Here is an 18,229-nt window from a genome sequence, read left to right as displayed (position 1 = left end):
GGCAGCCTTCTGTATTTCTTTGCAGAGCCAAAACATAAGATTGGATGCAATAGTCTCCAGCTTGACAATACCTCATGGTATAAAACTGGCCAATTAACCAGCTTTACCTTGGATGCCTATTGTGCAAAGAAGATTCACTGGACTGGTTGGGCCATCCTTTGAATTATGACACAGTTTGCCTATGGTGTCTTACTATTACAATGCAGCAGTGATTGTGGTCAAGAAGCCACAAGGCTAAGAAGGGTTTTGAGAACATCGTTCTCTGACCTCTTATCTACTAACCTGCCCTCCAACTCTTCTGTAAAAAGATATTTCAACTGCAAAACAGTATTGAAATCAATGATAAAATAATATTTGAGCTTATGTGCCCATCAACAAAACCAACAGGGTTCATAATATCTAAGTAACTAATTACAAAAACTAGGTACCAATAGGAGTTTGGAAAAACTGTTTTTTTCTAACAAACTGAGTTGTTTATGCTGCTGAAACAGAACAGTTATTACAGAAATTAGGACAAAGCATATACAATCAATAGAATTTATGCATCCAAAATTACAGTTTGGTTTATTTTCAAAAGTTTCTGCTGGCACAGTATTTAAAAAAAAATTAAAAAGTGATAAAGATATACACTTAAGTTACACTAACATGTATCCAACGATCTTGCCATTAAGAGGATGGAGATTAAAAAATCCCATCCAATACCTCTTGCAAATAAAGGCCGCAAGAGAAAGCTTTTGATTGTGTGCAGAAATTTAATTCCCAGAATGAGTGGAGGAATAGATTCTGGGAACTTCATTATTTTTCATGTTGCAAAAAATTTACCGAAAAGGGGAAGGGGAGGGAGGGAATCAAAGGTTTAACATTTCAAATCAATGTATATGACACTATGAATTAAAATATAGCAGCTGTAGATATTAAACTTAGATCTCCGTTTTCATCTCATTCCTGAAATATGTCCATAAAAAATCTATATAAAGGAAGTGTTTCACAAAGCTTTAGAGACAGTTTCTTCTTTTTGAAAAATAACAACTGGTCAAGACAATTATCTACAATTATTTTTCCAGGGGCTTCCACTTCTGTTGATTTTCCAAACTGTTGGGACAAAAGTTTTTTTTTTAAAAGCAGATAAATTTTAGATCTTTGGGCAGATACAGAGGTTATCAGGAATCCATCACCATATTGCCACACTGAAATATATTTAAGCTTTAAAAAAATATTTCTTTTTGACAGAATATTGAAGGCTTCAATATTAAAGGACATCTATTATCTCTATTTCAGATGTCAAACAAATATTTTACTTGAAATATTCATCCATGCAGTAGCTACTTGACAACATCCCATGTACAAAGGCTATTAAAAATGCAGGTCGTTTTAATGGTATACTTTGAGCAAAATACCCCCATTATGTACGTAAAGCAATCTGTGCAAATTAATATGTTATCTGTAACAAGGTCCATCCTTTGTTTGCTCTGCAGGCAAAATCAGAGCCTTTCTGGTGGTTTAACTTAGTGTTATCTAAAAGTTAACTAATCGCCACTAAGTGCTACCTAAGTACTACCACTTATGTCAGCATATGGTTGCCTGAACACTTAGGACTTCCTTTGGTCCCCATATGAAGCTGCAGCTCCTCTTTCCATCCACTTCATATCAAATGAGTAGTTGACCGACTGAAGGTATGGTTTCTCTTTTCAAAAAGTGATGGCAGATGGATCAAGGAAGGAGAATGGATGCTCTATATTGTTTGGGGGAAGAAAAAACAAATGTTAAAACTGTGATCTCTTGCAGGAAAAAAAAATACCAGTAAAGCACCTTTCAAAATGTGTGAGTGAGAGGGAGGAAGCATAATCAAAGCTGTTTTGGGAAACAGAATGAAAAAACTTTTTTTTTATTCTAAAACACAAATCTTCCAAATGTCCTTTATGTTATGTATGGAATTTCTTGCAGCCCCTTTTTCATCGCTTAAAAGCAACCCCAAGTGTCTTCAGCAACACGACTGACACAGATGTGTGTACATAGCATATACTTTTAAAGTAGAGCTTCCCATGATCTTTATGTCCTGTGAAGTTCACGTCTGATGTAACCAATCCTCAAGAGAGGAAAACAGTAAGACCTCATTTGTTATTTATTTAAGAGCAGTTTCCCCATACCAAGCTTTCTAATCTTTAAAGATAAGTTTGTCATTTTTTTTATGGCGAGCACACTGGCCCATATTTAAAATTAAATTCTGTTGCCTGCTCTCAAGAGAAATTGTTTGATTTTCTTATTTTTTACCAAATCTTATCTTCTTAGGACCAAATGGCACTCTGTCATTCAAATAACAGGTGCCCTTGTTGGGCTCATAGCTGCTCCTCAAAGAGCAAGGGGCAGGAAACTGAGGGGGCTTCTACACAACCATCTTGTGCAACATTTATGGCAATTCCTGGACCAGGAGCTCCTGTACATGGTCTTTAATGCCTTGGTCCTTTCTTGGTTGTATTTGTTAAATTGTGCTTTACATTGGGCTCTTCTTGAAGACCAGCTGGAAGCTACAGATGGTGCCGTATTTATAAAACTACTCTATATGTACATCTAATTTGTACCCAACCCGACTCATTGTTGCTCTGGACAGGGTATAGTGTAAGTTTAAAAAAACATATCCAACAAAATAAAAACTAAGACAATAAGCTGGGAACAATACACTGGAGGAATCAATAGAATTCCCACAAAGGTTCATATTTCTTAACCCAGAACTTGTGGAAAGAGCCAGGTCTTCAAGGCATGACACAGGCCCCTTAAACTTCCATGAAATACTGTGGTTTCAATAATTATGGGCAGTCCATTTTGCACTGGTTATCAACCGACTTCCAGATGTGGTTGTCTGGGTGCTGGCTGTCCCGTTTAAATCTTTATATGGCTTAGGATATAAAGATTGGGAAAGGAGGGCTTCCTTTGAGTTCTTCTTCCTAGAGGGAATTATTCTCAGGACCCTTGAAAATAGGCCTTCCTCTGCCACTGTTCTTCTCCCTACTTAAAGCAACTCCCACACTTTTGGAACAAAGGTCACTAAGACCTACTTGTAGGAAGCCTTTGGGGACTGAAGTGTGCATGCCCTTTCCCTCCTCCAAATCTGTGATGAAAATCTATATTGGAAAGCAATTAAGGATGGTAAGTGTGGTTTTATTATTGCTAGTTCCATCTTTGCCTACAGATGGAATGTATGACGCTAGCGTTGGTTGTGACTGAAGCAGCTCATACGCCTGCATGAATTAACTAAATCTGCCACCAGCTTTAAAGATCATTTAATGATGTTGACGGTCTGAACCAGGCAAATGTAGGGAGACCCAAAGAGAAGGAAGGCAAAGTTGGCCAACGGTGCATCGCATCCTGGCTCCCAAAGGTGCTTTTTCCAAAGGCAAATTCTGAACTGAACTAAAGAAGCTTCTTGGATGAGAAGCGAAACGTCTTCAAGAAAAAAATGAACAAAGTCCAGTTGCCTTTAGAAAAAGCACCTTTGGGACAACCATGACCTGGATGACCCAGAATCTCCATAGACATCTCATCCTGGGCTACTTTGTATCTTTGAGACCATGAATATCTCTTTGTTCTGCTACAAAGCAGCAGCAGGAGAATATGTAGATGTAAAGATTGTGGAAGGATGGATTGTTATTGATATGATGTCTTCGTTTTTGCTTAGGAAAGTTTAAGATTTTTTTTTTAAAAAAGAAGGCTTAATCTAACAACATTTTGAAACTATCATAAACATGAGAAGAAACCAGAAGTAACCATTATCTTATCTGGTAGATCGTTAAATCAAAAGATGAAGATAGTGCCCAGAGAACCCAAAGAGAGCCAGAATCTATTGGATCTTGGATAGACCATGTGCCATATTTAACACAACAGTTATTTTGTCTCCAAGAAGTGCCCGCAAAGTGATGATGCTCACTTTAAGCAGCTTAAACTTCATCACTGCTGGTGATTGGATAGCAACTGGCCAGGGAACAACTCTTTAAGTTTTCAGAGCTGGAAGCCATTCGCCCTTCTAGATCATGGGAAGAACGGACTAGAGGTCGAGATCTAATATTTTGGGAGGTCCCGTCAATAGAGTTGGAACGTTGTATGTTTATGGGATGTTTAATTTGTCCGTTTAAGCTGTATGTAGAAGCAGTACGCATCATCTAAAAACAATACAGGAAGGAGGAAGAAAACACGGTTAATCTACATATTGCATCCAAGCCAAACTTAAGGATTTTACATACTTACTTTTACCAACATGGATTTTAATTCAAATCAAAATACCAAGAATGTCCTTTCAACCCAACAGTGCAACACATTCAAGGCGGTCTCAGCAAGATATACTGTTCCCCGATCATGATTTTCTTACCAATATAACTAATCTTTTCAGCTGTTACAGCAATATAAATCTTTCAGAAGGGTGGGGGCTCATTCTAGCATAAGGCCACTGAAAGCTGGCAGTTGCATTAAGATAAAATATATATTTGACACCTCCTTCTCTGTAAAGATATCCTTAAATAACATCAACACCTGTCAAAACATTCAGATCTACTTTAACCTTAATAACTATACAAATTATAAAGCAGATACTCCGAGTCTGAGTAGATGCTATGAACAAAACAGTGTTAAGTGTCTCTTAAGCATCTGTCTGTTTCTTTGACTTCCTATCAACCATGCGGAATAGATATCATATCATATAAACAGATATCATGTAAACGCTTCTGAATAGAGGTAGTTGTTGGCCTGCGACCAAAGTTATGATGGAGCTGCAGAAGGGCTGGTTGTCCGAGTTCCAACCATCCCAGCACCCCCGCGGTCATGTGATTGTGATCTGTGCGTTTGGCAGCTGGTTCACACTTATGACCTATTATACATGATCATGGGACTGCCATTTTCAACCTTCGCTGTGGACTTCCTCAGAAACTCAGCGTCTCCTTAAAAAGTCTGGGAAGGATGCAAGTTGCTGAGATAAGTCTCTCCCCACCAATGCATCTGCACCTGTGCTATGCCAGCTACTCATGCACACTCAGAAAACTCTCCCCAACACACATCATGCCTCTCGTGTATACCATTGGATTTCTTCACACCCTTCCCAATATGTACCTTTAGTACATCCCCACTGCACCTCTCGTACAACCCCTCACAAACCCCCAACATGTGCTTCTTATGCACCCTCTTGCACCCTACCCAACCCACACACCTCTCTCACACCGGCTTGCATGTCCTCTCTGACCTGTCCCTTTTGTGAACCCCCTCGTTCCCTCTCCCCCTTGGCACAGCCACTTGTGTCCGGGCCATGCAACTTCCTGCCAATTTCCCCACTTGTCGTCAGGAAGTTGCCTTGCTCAATAGTTATGAGATTAAGTTAACAACAGCAAGCAGGACCACAGCAAACAATGTGATCATGCTCTACTGCAGGGGTGTCAAAACTCGCAGCGTCACATTGTCGTCACATGGTGTATCGTGACTTTTCCCCCCTTCACTAAACCAGGGGTGGGCGTGGCCAGCGCATGATGCATCTGGCCTGCAGGCCACAAGTTTGACGCCCCTGCTCTACAGCCGTATCGCCTAGCGATGGAAATTCCATTTGCTGTTGTATGTTAAAAACTACCTGTATTCTAAAATAGGATGCAGAAGATTGTAACAAGTTCCACCTGTCCACTGATGAAATAATGACCAGAAGTAAAATATTTTTTTTTCTTCCTTGCACACATCAAAAATCCATTCAAGACTTTGAAGTAAATAGGCAAAGAGCGAAGGAGAATCTGTTGCCCTTGAAGCACTGCTGAAGTAACTAAGCTGCTAATATTTAAGAGAACTTCTTTAACATGATTTTGTTATGATCTCACGTGCAAAAAATATAAAGTTTGGTCTGGTTGGGGAAAAGGGAACGGGAAAGTCAGCCATCACAGGCTTCTGCGTTAATTTGTGGCTAAAGAAAGCACAAATTCTTTTTAACTGTATTAATGAAAAATTCTTCTCCCCAAATTCTTGGTTCAAGTTGAATATTTTTAGCAAATTTTTTTTGGCATGTAACAGGTTCTTCATATAGTCATCTGTGCATTCACATGTGTAAATTCGTGTCTGCACAAACCAGCGATGAAAGGCAAGACTCATTGCCTCTGTTTATATGGCATGTTGGTAACATTTGGACAATCTTGTCAAATTTCTAAATTCCAACTATACAAACAATGTCATGCTATGTTAGAAGGTCATTCCAGTTGTTCAAATGTTTTTTAAAATTTTTCAGATACTCTGAAAACATTTGTTTTGTTTTCTCAAAACCTCCCATTTGACATCTATTAAATCAATCTCAATTTATCCATCCTGCTTTTTTATTTCTGGATATTATTGAAAAATATGCCTTTATTACTGAAGATTTTATTCATTATCTTCTAGCCACCCTGACCAGATACCGTGTTTCCCAAAAAACAAGACTGGGTCTTATATTAATTTTTGCTCCAAAAAGACTCATTAGGTCTTATTTTCAGGGAAATAGGATACTAAATGCGTCTGTCTGGCTGATGATTTTAACTGGGGCTTATTTTGGGGGGTAGGGCTTCTATTATGAGCATCCTGAAAAATCATGCTACAGCTTATTTTCTGGTTGGGTCTTATTTTCAGGGAAACACAATAGTTGGCACAACCCCAGAAAATTAAAATATATGATATCAGCAGGTCCGTTATTCCAATAAGCATAGTATCCATACATTCCCGATTTCCCCAGGCAAGTCACTTACTGCTAAAGATGAGGTACTGGCAAGGCGGCCCCCTAAACAGCTTTCATTAGTGGTGCAGAAATTCTTGCCATCTACGCTGTTGTGGGCTATCAAAGCTCTTCGGAGGGCTCTCTTTGGGGTCTTGGAAAAAGAGAACGCTCGTGTAACCTGCAAAATGTTGGCATGGAAAAGGGGATAGGTAAAACAAGGAAGTTGTGCTAGATACTTAAACTGGCTCCAAATATTAATTGTGTGGTGTTTTAAGTACACTGATTCATAGAATGTTGTAATCTCATTTCAGGTTACACACACTGCAACTTCAAATTTCCTTTTCTTTTGGTTTGCCAGGCAAAGCTGTCGTGCAGCTCTATCGTAGATTTTCAGATGATTTACTGGACTGGTTAGTTTTTTAAGATATTGATTTGTTTTACCGATTTATATTTCACTTTCCTTGTGCAAATTCGAGGTAGGTGCATAGGACAGAGATTCCTTCAACTTCAATCCTTCAACAGCCCAGCTTGAATTAGTTCAGCTATTAGTTATTACTATTAGTTTATTTTACTACTCTCAGAGTGACTAAGAAAACTCTTAATAAGCAGTAGGGAAGGAAACACAGGGTATAAATTTTCGTGGGTTCCCAAATTGGTGAAATTATATCCAGGCAATGCTTCATGAGACAATGAGAATGTTCTAAGGTTTGCAAGGCTAGCAAAAGATCAGTAGAGGTAGTCCTCCACTTACAAGCACAATTTAGCCCAAAATTTCCGTTGCTAAGCAAGGTAGTCGTTAAGTGAATTCTCCCCCCCCCCCCCAATTTTACAACCTTTCTTGCCACAATTGTTACGTGAATCTGGCTTTCCTGTTGACTTTGCTTCTCAGAAGGTTGCAAAAGTTGATCAGATGACCCTGGGACACTGCAACCGTCACAAATACATGCCAGTTGCCTAGCGTTTGATCACATGATCTTGGAGACACCACAACGGCCATAAGTGTGAAAACGGTCATAAGTCACTTTTTTTTAGTGATGTTGTAACTTTGAATGGGCACTGAATGAACTGTTGTAAGTCGAGGACTACCTGTGCATTCACACAACATTACCCAGAAGTCATTTCCCCACTGAAAGAGGAAACAATAAATATGGGAATAAGAATTGCCTCTCTGCTTAAGCCAGTGGCCCCCAACCTTTTTTTAACCAGGGACCAGTTTCACGATTATTCATTCTTCCACGGATCGGTACCTGAGTAACGCGAGACTCCACCGCCATCGGGACGGCTCTTCGTTTGAAGCCGCCTCCCCCCTCTTTGAGGAAACTAAGGCGCGAGCACCCAAACGCCACTTTCCAACTGAAAACCCGGAAGCACTTTCCAACCGAAAACCCGGAAGCAACCGAAAACCCGGAAGTGCCGTCGAAACAAGATGGCGGCGCCCAAGCTTTGCGGCCCGGTAAAAAATGATCCGGGGACCGGTGGTTGGGGACCCCTGGCTTAAGCAATAGCAGCAGATTTCTCTCTGCTTATAGAAAGCACTGCAGGTGAAAAGCTCTAAAACATGGGGGTCGAACTCATCGGGTTACGTTGCCGTCACACGATGTTTCGCTTTGCTTTTCCCTTTCAGGGAGCTGGGGTGGGCATGGCCTGCGCATGACACATCCAGCCCGCCAGTTTGACACCCCTGCTCTGGAAGAAACTTTCTTTTTTCAGGCTGAGCCATTCAGCTCAAAGCTTTTCCTTCCATGTCAGGTCTCTGCAACTTTTCTGTTCTCTGCCCCGCCCTTTCCAATTATTCTACAGGCTATTTGTTCAACTTGCACCAATTTCTGTTCTACTGCATTCGGCATCATTTTCCTATAGGAAATAAAGAGTAGGCATGGCTTAGTAGGCAAGACTCACAATCTCTTCAGAAGCGCTGGATATGTGGATATATGGTTACCAGGGCCTCTTTCATTATTATTATTATTTTTAAATGGAAAATATGAAAGACCTGTATTTTATCATTGTGGGATCAAAAAGCCAGGCCTTGCGAATCTTGCCGAGAATGATTTTAACTGCTTTTTTTTTTTTTTTAAAGGTCTAACGGGGATTTTAACAGCTTTATGTTAAGAGTATATGGTTTTTGCAGGAGAGGGTTCTCTTAAGCAACCAAGACTCTGACATCACACCATGGCAGGAAGGTGATGCAGGGTTTTGCACGAAAGCTAAAATAAGGCAGTATATATCATTTTACTGGGAAATGAATTGTGTCTTCAATTTAGAATTCAAGGACAAAAGTCCTTTTCAAGCTAAGCCTCTTACCTTCTTCGAGGTTTTCTTTATGGCCCGTGATGCTCTACTCAATGTACTATCCACATCTTTCGTGTTTACTTCAATAGAATCTGGATCAGTTGCATAAATAAGATTTTCCTGGCAGGAAAAAGCCTCAACTATTAGCTTCAAGGGTAAAAAGAAAAAAGCCATCTTGAATTTCAAATCCACATTCAAAAACCCAGGGCTTCTTAATTCCCTAAAGTTCACAAGCCTACCTTCCCATGGTAGAGATATAGACACTTTCTACTGTTTATTTGGCAAAAAAAAAGGGGGGGGGGGGAATTGGGTTTTAAGCCTCTGCTGCCACCTTGTGGGAATAGCGGACAAGTAATTTGAGAAAACAAAGGTTTGGTTTTGTTTTTTTCTAGGAGAAAGGATGCGAGCCACATATAGTCAAGAAATCAAGATTCCTTTATGATGCTAGAAAAGAGATAAGTCATGCGTCACCATAGCAGAAAGGACAGGTGTGACTTGCCGGGTTGAAGTAGAAAATGTGTCTAGGCTCTCTTTTTAATTCAACTTGACATCAGGTTCGTCTTGAACCTAGAGATGGCTTTTCGTTCTCCGACACCTACATATTATCAGAATGTCTAAAAGAGTTTATTTTTTGCTTCATATGTGCTCAGAAAACTTCAGAGAGCTCAATGGATCATATAACTGTGACTTTCACTTACCACTGCATCATAAAATATGCTATAAGTAACAGAGTATACTTTGTGGACAAAAGAAGCAAGCATTCTAAATACTGTTTCCTTCCTTCTTTCCCTATGTACCCACCAGTACATCTCACACTTTTAATGTAATTTCTACCTCACCTTTATTATTTTTTATAAATAATTCAAGGCAGAAAACACATCTAATACTCCTTATTTCTCCTATTTTCCCCAAACAACCTTGTGAGTGACTTGGGCTGAGGGTGTGGTCACTCAGCTGGCTTTCATGGCTAAGACAGGACTAAAACTCATAAACCCCCAGTTTCTAGCCTTAACCATTAGGCCCAATTGTCCCTCTATATGTTATATTACAATACTTTAACGCCTGATTTGCTTTATTTCCAGAACATATATTATTTACTTTGATGTGAAGAACCGGATCAATCAAGTGGGTATCTCAGAAACATAAGCTCTGCTAATTTTATTCAATATACTTTTTTACCATGCATTTGGACAAAATCAAAAACATGGCAGCTAAAAAAGTAATTTCTAAACTACTAAAAATATCAGAATATTTAAATAAAAAGAATGTAAACAAACAGCTCTCCAAAAAAAAAAATGAAGCAGACAGCTTTCTCATGAAGAATCTTGTCAGAGTCAACAATTATGGCGCAAATGCTTCCTGAAAAGGAAACTTTGCTGTGCCAAGAGTTTACCTCACACCACAAAGGCTGGCATATAAAACAGGCCCATAAGTGGGGATGCTTCTGTGCTATTAATTTGCAGCATTCAAGTTTTATATTTCTAACCCAATGTCTGCCAGTATGTTACCTAAAAAGCTTTACTGTACCATTTGGGAATAATGTCTCCATAATAAGCTGGTTCTTGGTTTATGGAGCGTTTTATAATCTGCAGGTGCTAACCCCTGTTCAAAGCATGAACAGGATTTGCCAATGTACTCATTAGAATTCTGCCAATATACTTGGATTATGGCGACAATAAGTCTGTGTATAACATTTAGTTGTCATACACAGATCATCCAGGGGTTTTCAACATGATGACCGGAGACAATAATATGCATGGCAACATACTCTTTGATGCCTACTGGATCCTACTGCAATTGATTTAAGATTTTTTTAAAAAATAGAAACTAGAAAGCAAAGCACCAGCTTCAAGCATAATTTGGATTTGGATTAAAGGCAATCTGATTCAGAACAGGTGATTCAGAACAATCTGATTCAGAACAGGAATCTACAGGAGTGTGAATGCGGCACTGCTTTGCGACTCATTAAAGCAGCCATATTTATTTTTGGAACTGTAGAGAAAGTCCCTCTTTGGCAGCCATATAAGTCCAGAAAAAGAGGTGGCTGCTTCAATGAGTCCCAGACAGGTGCCACATTGGTTCTTGCTCTCAAGCACCTTTTCTGAATCAAATCCCAAACATTCCAGAGCCCAAGCTTTAGGATCAAGTCTACAAGGTAGAGTCTGTTTGCCCTACATTGTCCAGCAGAAATAAGCTTCCAGTCGAGAGAGGAAAAGTGGTGGGGGTATTCAGAGAAACTAGATCCTTGGGTATTCCACCTCCCTCCTGGAATATCATGTTTCAAGAGTGTAAATGTGTTCCTTGCAAACTTCAGAAAAAAATGTTAAGACTGTTTTGTTTCACAGGGTATTTGAGTGGGAAGATCTCCCAAAGTTTGCAATTTTTTTAGGAATAGTATCTTTTATTTGTTAACCTATTTTTTTATTATTATTATTATTAATTATTATTATTATTATTATTATTATTATTTGGATTTTAACTGCCTAGAGTTGCAAGGAGAGGGTAGCAATACTCCTTGTGTATTGAGGGTTAATAAATAAATCCCACCAATGCCTCTAGGTTTCATGTGGACCTCCTTAAGAACGTTTAGGAAATTAAGGGGTGGGAAGCTGGTCCCTTGTGCTTCATTGGGAACTTTTTTCCAGGCAAAAAAGCAAGGAGATGATGTCAGAAAAGTAAGCACTAGGTCTATTTGCTAGAAAAGTACTGGGACACTCTTGCCATCTTCTCTAATTTCCCAAGTTGTTCTGCACTCCATTGTCTCTTCAGAACAGCCATTCTGTGAGCATATCCACAAATGTTCTAGAAACCCCAAAAGGGATTCCCAGCCCTCAAAATTAGAGGTCACCTGTTCTATGAACTCATTCTACAATATCTGCCTCTCATCAAACTCTCATCTCAAGTGCTTACAGCGTCTGCTTTGCATATGGTGTTCGCTACATGCCGACACAGCATCTTCAGCCAGTCCTCCTTGAGAAGTTCCTCAGTTGTTATTTGAAAAGCGAACAAAAGATTGCTTTGCTCCGTTGGCGGCCGTACAACCAATGCAAAGGCTTTGTGGCAGTCTGTAGAGAAAAGAAACGTCCTTTTTTAAAAAAATAATAATAATAAAATAAAATCTTAAAACAATGAAAGGAGGGAAAACATGGACTAGAAAATATTGCAGAGATCATTAAGCCAAGGTAAGAACTAACATTTATAGTCCTGAACATTAACAAGCAAGCAATATCAATATATAATTGGCTCTTTGTATATTTATATCTGGCTGAATTGCCTTTCCCCGTACAAGCTCTCATTTTCATGGCTTACTGAAAGCTTCCAATTGCTATCCAGTGCAGCAGAATTGTGCCACCAGAGAATTTAATTTACTGGGCTTCAAAGACCAAAAGAAATGCTATTAAAAGAATCCACTCCTGTGAGAATTTCCCAACTCTGGGGCCTTTAGTGGGTAGTTTCTCCAGCCACAGAAAACTAAACGACTAAAAGCTAATTAAGCGGTAATAATGCCACACAATGTTTTATGGAGCTACTCTAAACCTGCAGCGGCTGAGACAAGGTACAGAGTCTCAAGGGACAGAGCTGGATATAAAGCCATGTGAGTAGAATAAAGACGTAAAAGCTAAATATCTACACACTCAGCCACCACAAAGAGTCACCCGTGGAGAATTCAAAATAGCTGCATTTGACATGTCTTCAGAGACAGAGGTCAGACCTTTGAGAACATCCACTCTCTTCCCACAGTCAGATTGCAGTAATATACTGGTATTGCTGGCTGGAGAATTGGGGGAGTTGAAGTCTGGGTGTCTTAAAAATTGCCAAGGTTGAGAAACACTGGATTATTGTGACATACGGCATTTCAGAAAAGCCCGCTTTCCACAATCATGGCTTGAATTTTAAACTGTATTAAAGTTACAGATGTAGAAAAGTAACCAGCAAAACAATGCTGCCTGCCATTCACTATTCTTCAGGTTACTTTCTTTTGCTTCGTACTCATATAAAACCTATTATCCTTCATGCTTTCTAGGAGACAAAGGTATATACTGTACATAGATTTGGCCAGAGAGCTCAATTAGCAGCCTAGGAGCAGGAGTCTTCTATTGCGTTGAGCTTCCCATATTTTTTTGGTTGATCTACTGTTTCTAAAGCTCTGGTGGCATATACAATTTTTTCCCCTCCTCACCAACCTTGTGTTGGGCTCATCTTTCTGACAACCACCTCAACCCAACTCCAAATAAACCCAACAAACTCGACTTGGAAAACCTGGCTTTAATTAATGTTCCCAAGCACAGGAATATACTTTGATTCGTTTTCACTCAGGATAGCACATTGCAAAAGAAGGAAAGTAGCAAAAGAAGGGGAAAAAATGCACAGAACCGTGCAACTGTCTTTACAGCTCCAGTTATTTTCCAGGTATGCACTGAGGGTGGGCTGGAGGAAACTAGCTCATAGCAACTTTTTCTGCAATTATCGAAAAGTAATCTTCCCAAGATACAGGATGCTACTGCAGTAAAGTGGTGATATAAACAAGGGAAATTAAGTCCCAGTGCTGCTGTCTCTCCAGCAACGTCACACTGATTTTAGCAAGGCTTACAGCCATGTAAATGCCATAATCTGGGGGGGTAGGTGGGGGGGGATTGCATCTGCCTACTAAAAGATTTCAGGAATGTGGGCTCAACTGCTGCTTAAGATTAAAGTGCCAGTCATATAAACCTTTGTTCTTAAAGGTTAATACACCCACATGAGATGCTTTATTTTTAGACAAACGTTGAACAAAGCGCATCGAAAAAGAAAATGCAAGAGCTGTGCACTTTAAAAGCTTTGAGAATGGTTTTCTACAAATTCAGGTTCACAAGCTGACATTTGACTGTCTTCTCTCTCTGCTCCTTTTAATGGCTATTTACAGTTCCCTGACTGCCAGGTAACCTCTTTGGAAGAGATCTCACTGTTCAGCCATGCCCAAATCCTCCAGCAGTCAAAGCAATCATTCCTTGTGTTGGTTCAAGTCTTCCCCAGTCTGAACACTGTGTGAGGAGGTCTCTAGAGTCACCAGATTGGGGTTGAAAACCTATCTTCTCCACACACACACACACACATCCCCACAATTCACTGGAAAAAAAATATATCCTAACCTTCTGTCTCTCGGATGTCTAGTACCTTCTTGATCTGAGACAGAGGCATGAGGATGACGTGCTTGAGGCAGGCTGGTGGCCTGGTGTGGCCGTGCGGACTCTTGAAGCCACCGATGACTTTGTGCCGTTTCCTTGCAATCTGTCACAAACCAAAGAAACCCTCCGTGAGAAAGCAGCTCCAACATTCACAAACACCTTTTAAAATGGCAAGTCTTGCAGCCAACAGTGGCTTTCCAAAAAAAAAAAAAAAAAAGCCTAAGCAATTGCAACATATGGATTTATAGTTTCTTCTCAAAATGCCAGGCAGCCCCCTCTTTTTACGAGAGTAATTTGGAGGTTTTATGTTCTCTTGAACACCGCATGCTGCCTTCTTTTTCTCCTTTGCCTTGTACTCACAAAGTGTCCCCAAGCCGCATTTGGCCAGTAGCAGAGCACTGAATCAGGGAATGCTAATTAAATATATCCCTTCCATTTTTAAATCCAGTCTATGCAAGCAGACAAGAGCCTGGAGGGCAAGATAATTGTTTGAGAGCAGAGTTAGGCAATCTATTGCCATCCAGGCTTTTGTGACTACAGTTCACCTAATCCATTTCCCACTGAGCATATGCCAAAAGATGTGCAATCCATATTATCTTGCAACACGATACCCAGTGACCTAGATCTCATGGTAATTCTCTGCAAACATGCCCAATAACAAAACCTGCACTTTCACAGAAGATTCTTCTGGCTGCTTGCAATACTATTGTCAGCCATCTTGATAAAGAAATAACTATACTCAAATAATATAGTTTTACAGGCACAGGAACTTCAGCCTAAAAGCATCAACCTGACAATCAACTGATTTGTAGTACATGTATAGAACCCAAAGTATGTACAGCACTAAAATATACACTTCAGGACAAAATGGTTGCAATCTTTAATTCACTGAACTATTGAATATATATGTAACATACAGGCCCCAAATCACAGAAGTGATAGTTTCACCTATTATCCATCTCTAGGACAAGTAGCTTCAAGAAACATTCAAAAAGGTTCAAGGACTGGAAAAAGGATAATCAGAGAATGGAAATAAAGAACAGAAACTAAGGAATGATCATCATTTTGTTTTTTGCCCGTGGGCACTCTGGCACACATTAAAAATGAAATTCTGTTGCCTGCTCTCAAAAGTGTACATGCACACAACACACATGTAGATATGCTATATACATACGTATGTATATCCTTACACCCTAACATATTAATACATATAAATATGAATCACTGTCTATTTTGAATACATAGCAGAAACAGGAAGCTTGAGAGTTCACAAGGTTGATACTATATGGAACAAAACTGTGGCTGAATCTGGATGTTCTGCTTCGGATACCACGAAGATTAAAAGGTGGTAGAATTTGTGGAGGAGTTGTTTTCAGAATCTCAAAGCGCAAAACAAGAGTCTTAAATTCCAAAATGAATTTGAACATCGGGTGAATAAAAAAAGTTCTAGATTAAAAGCAGATCAGGCTCAATTTCTTAGGGTAGGGATGAGCTCCCCTTGTTATATCTGATAAGGCAAGAGGTTGTACAATCGTCGAAGGCAAATGCTTTAATATGGATTCACTAAGCAGTGGTAGGACTTGATATTAATAGTCCCTCAAAAGTCTAGGTTTCTAGTCTAATTTAAATGTAATTAAATGCTTTCCCATAAAATTTATGATTTATTAGATAAGCTGCTTTGCGATGGCTTTTGTACTATAAGGGGATATAAAAAGAGCTTAATATCTTTCTTAGATTTGTATCTTCCAGTTCAGCACAGAATCATGACTTCAATCTCATCGAATGCTGTCTGAACCTATTAAACTCTATACACCTTGTGCTTTGCTATTATGTTCACAGTGATGACATCCCCATCACCCCATTGCTTCTTAAAAACGGCTGGAAACACTAAGAGCTACAAATGCTTTACAAGATTACAAAACAGCATTGACAGAATTAAGATTTCGAATTCTTATTTTGCCTTTTCCTTGAGGTATCTTCCTCCCCCATGAAATTTACTACATATATCACTTCACCTCATTTTATATTCATCCACCGCAGAAAAGCTATTGACATCCAGGTTGTTACATGGCCTGCCCCAAGAGAACTGCTGTACTCCTTTTATAATTTGTCTTTAGAAGACTGAAAAAGTCCATAGTTCCACTCTCAGTTAGTCATATCTCACAGCAGCCATTTTGTCAAGCTGCAACAAAGAACCAGGGTATTCTGTCCCAATGCTTAGGATCATGCCTTCTGCCTTCTCTTTTCCCCGCAAACAACTTCTCTCAACTTTACAACTAAATCTACTCTACATCTCTCAAATCTACAAACGGATATTTGAATTTGCTTTTATCTTATTTCTTTTCCAATGTGTAATTTCTGTTATAAAGAACAAGGCTTGCGCCATATGGATGCTACTCTAACAGCTCTGGATCTAACAGCTTTGAAGACAAATAAGCGTGTTTTAACTAAAGAACTCATACTTCTGCATATTTTTGGTAATCTTAATAAAGGTATGTACTGACTGGGTTTTCTATTTCAGCTGTTCATCTATGTTATTGTTTTTGCTTTTATGATTTTACTTGAGCTAGGTTTTATGCTAGCCTCATGGCAGCCTTTAGTGGCATAGAAAAGCAAGACTGGTATTTAGAACAAAATAAGAAAAGGTAGGGGCTCCCCGCCCAAATGGGCATTGAGGTTCTCAGGTAACTGAATTTTGCAATCGGTAACTCCAGTATACCCAACCTACACATACAGTATTATGATCTTGGCAATTAAAATTCAATGGGCCATCTGCTGAAGTATTTAACATCACAGAGGAAGGATTGGGTTCAGATTCACTCTTGGCTATTTAGGGCAGATTTGCGTGGAAGGCTATATATCCTTAATGATGCAACTTGGACAGACCATAATGAACATATGTTTTATGACCTCTCCTGTGCTAGACTCAAGCCTCTGAAACTTGATTAATTGGTTCAGTATTTTTCCAAGAATAATTTCTGTTTATAACTGCTTGTGTGGGCATTTTTGGAGCCCAAGAAGCGGCAAAACGGAATTACCTGACATAGACCTGTTACTGATTCACATTAAACACAAATAAGTCCCATGAGAATTTACAGGCTGCTGAGGCAATGTCCTGAGAGCCTGAAACAGTGCCAGAACTGTAAATACCACCAAGACACCAATGAATTACACTAGTGTAAATCATGATCCATCAATTCACCAGGAAGAGAGAAAACCAATCTAGCATTTTCTCCGGCTTGTTGGGCATCAAGTAGATGTTAGGGTAGAGAAGGACAACAAAACTTGAAGAGTTTCAAGTCTCTTTTCAGGTTCATACATGTATATATACAGTAGTTGTGACCCATTGGGTTGGGAGATTTGTTGGAAAAATCAGGTTAAGGCATTTGTTCAAGAATCAGTGCAATGGATGCTTTCTTCAATATATATTAATAAAAATTGAAGATCATGCAGTGGAAATATCTTCTTATATGTACAGAGCAATGAATACATTCACTTTGATCAATCAAACACTATGGCATTCAATCCCGCTACCAAGAGCCTATCAGAACAACACAATATTTTTAGAGCCCTCTGAAATTAAGGAAAACCCACTCTCTCAGATGAATCAGGTGTTAAAAGCGTCAGTCTATCAAAACTACATGTTCAGATGGAAACCATCAGAACAGCTGATGCACAGAAAGTATTTCACAGAATAGAGACAGCTTGGCTGAATACAGTTAAAGCTGATAAGAGTTACACAAACTGACACAATCTCCACATCTGGTACAATTTCTAAGAGACGAACCCAGTACATTGTTTAAATGTTAGAGGCAGAATTCAAACTTCCAGTGAATCTGTTTGCATCTGAGGGGTAAAAGAGAGCCGTTTTATCTTTATGAATAAACTGCCACCTAAAGTCTTAAAAAGCAATCGAAGGTGGCTAGATCAGATTAAATTCTGTAATTATTATGATCTCTAGTTCAGGGGTCCCCAGACTTGGCAACTTTAAGACTTGTGGACTTCAAATCCCAGAATTCTGGGTGTTGAAGTCCATAAGTCTTAGTTGCCAAGTTTGGAGACCTCTGCTCTAGCT

At 39.3% G+C, this 18,229-nt stretch overlaps 1 protein-coding gene across 9 annotated transcripts in view; it reads right to left on the bottom strand.

Annotated features, from left to right (window-relative positions):
- Positions 1-433: 433 nt before the first annotated feature.
- Positions 434-18,229, bottom strand: part of ECT2 (epithelial cell transforming 2) — a 67,791-nt gene continuing 49,995 nt past the window's right edge. For 4 of the 9 annotated variants that reach the window (XM_087965343.1, XM_087965344.1, XM_087965342.1 and 1 more), the window contains exons 20-25: positions 14,119-14,257; positions 11,900-12,054; positions 9,002-9,136; positions 6,732-6,878; positions 3,923-4,154; positions 541-1,732 (exon numbers count right to left, since the gene is read on the bottom strand). In XM_087965343.1, coding sequence (XP_087821469.1) covers positions 3,933-4,154; positions 6,732-6,878; positions 9,002-9,136; positions 11,900-12,054; positions 14,119-14,257 — 798 coding nt within the window. In that variant the 3' untranslated portion in view covers positions 541-1,732; positions 3,923-3,932. Of the gene's footprint in view, positions 1,733-3,922; positions 4,155-6,731; positions 6,879-9,001; positions 9,137-11,899; positions 12,055-14,118; positions 14,258-18,229 lie in introns of all 9 variants that reach the window. The other 5 variants (XM_087965349.1, XM_087965347.1, XM_026668377.2 and 2 more) reach the window with 4 other exon arrangements.

The sequence above is a fragment of the Notechis scutatus genome, chromosome 4, assembly GCF_049901735.1.
Source record: "Notechis scutatus isolate UNSWTSFEM ecotype Mainland chromosome 4, rNotScu1.2, whole genome shotgun sequence".
NCBI lineage: Eukaryota > Metazoa > Chordata > Lepidosauria > Squamata > Elapidae > Notechis > Notechis scutatus.
Note: the sequence above shows the minus strand (reverse complement) of the source record. Positions and strands in the feature narration are given on the sequence as shown.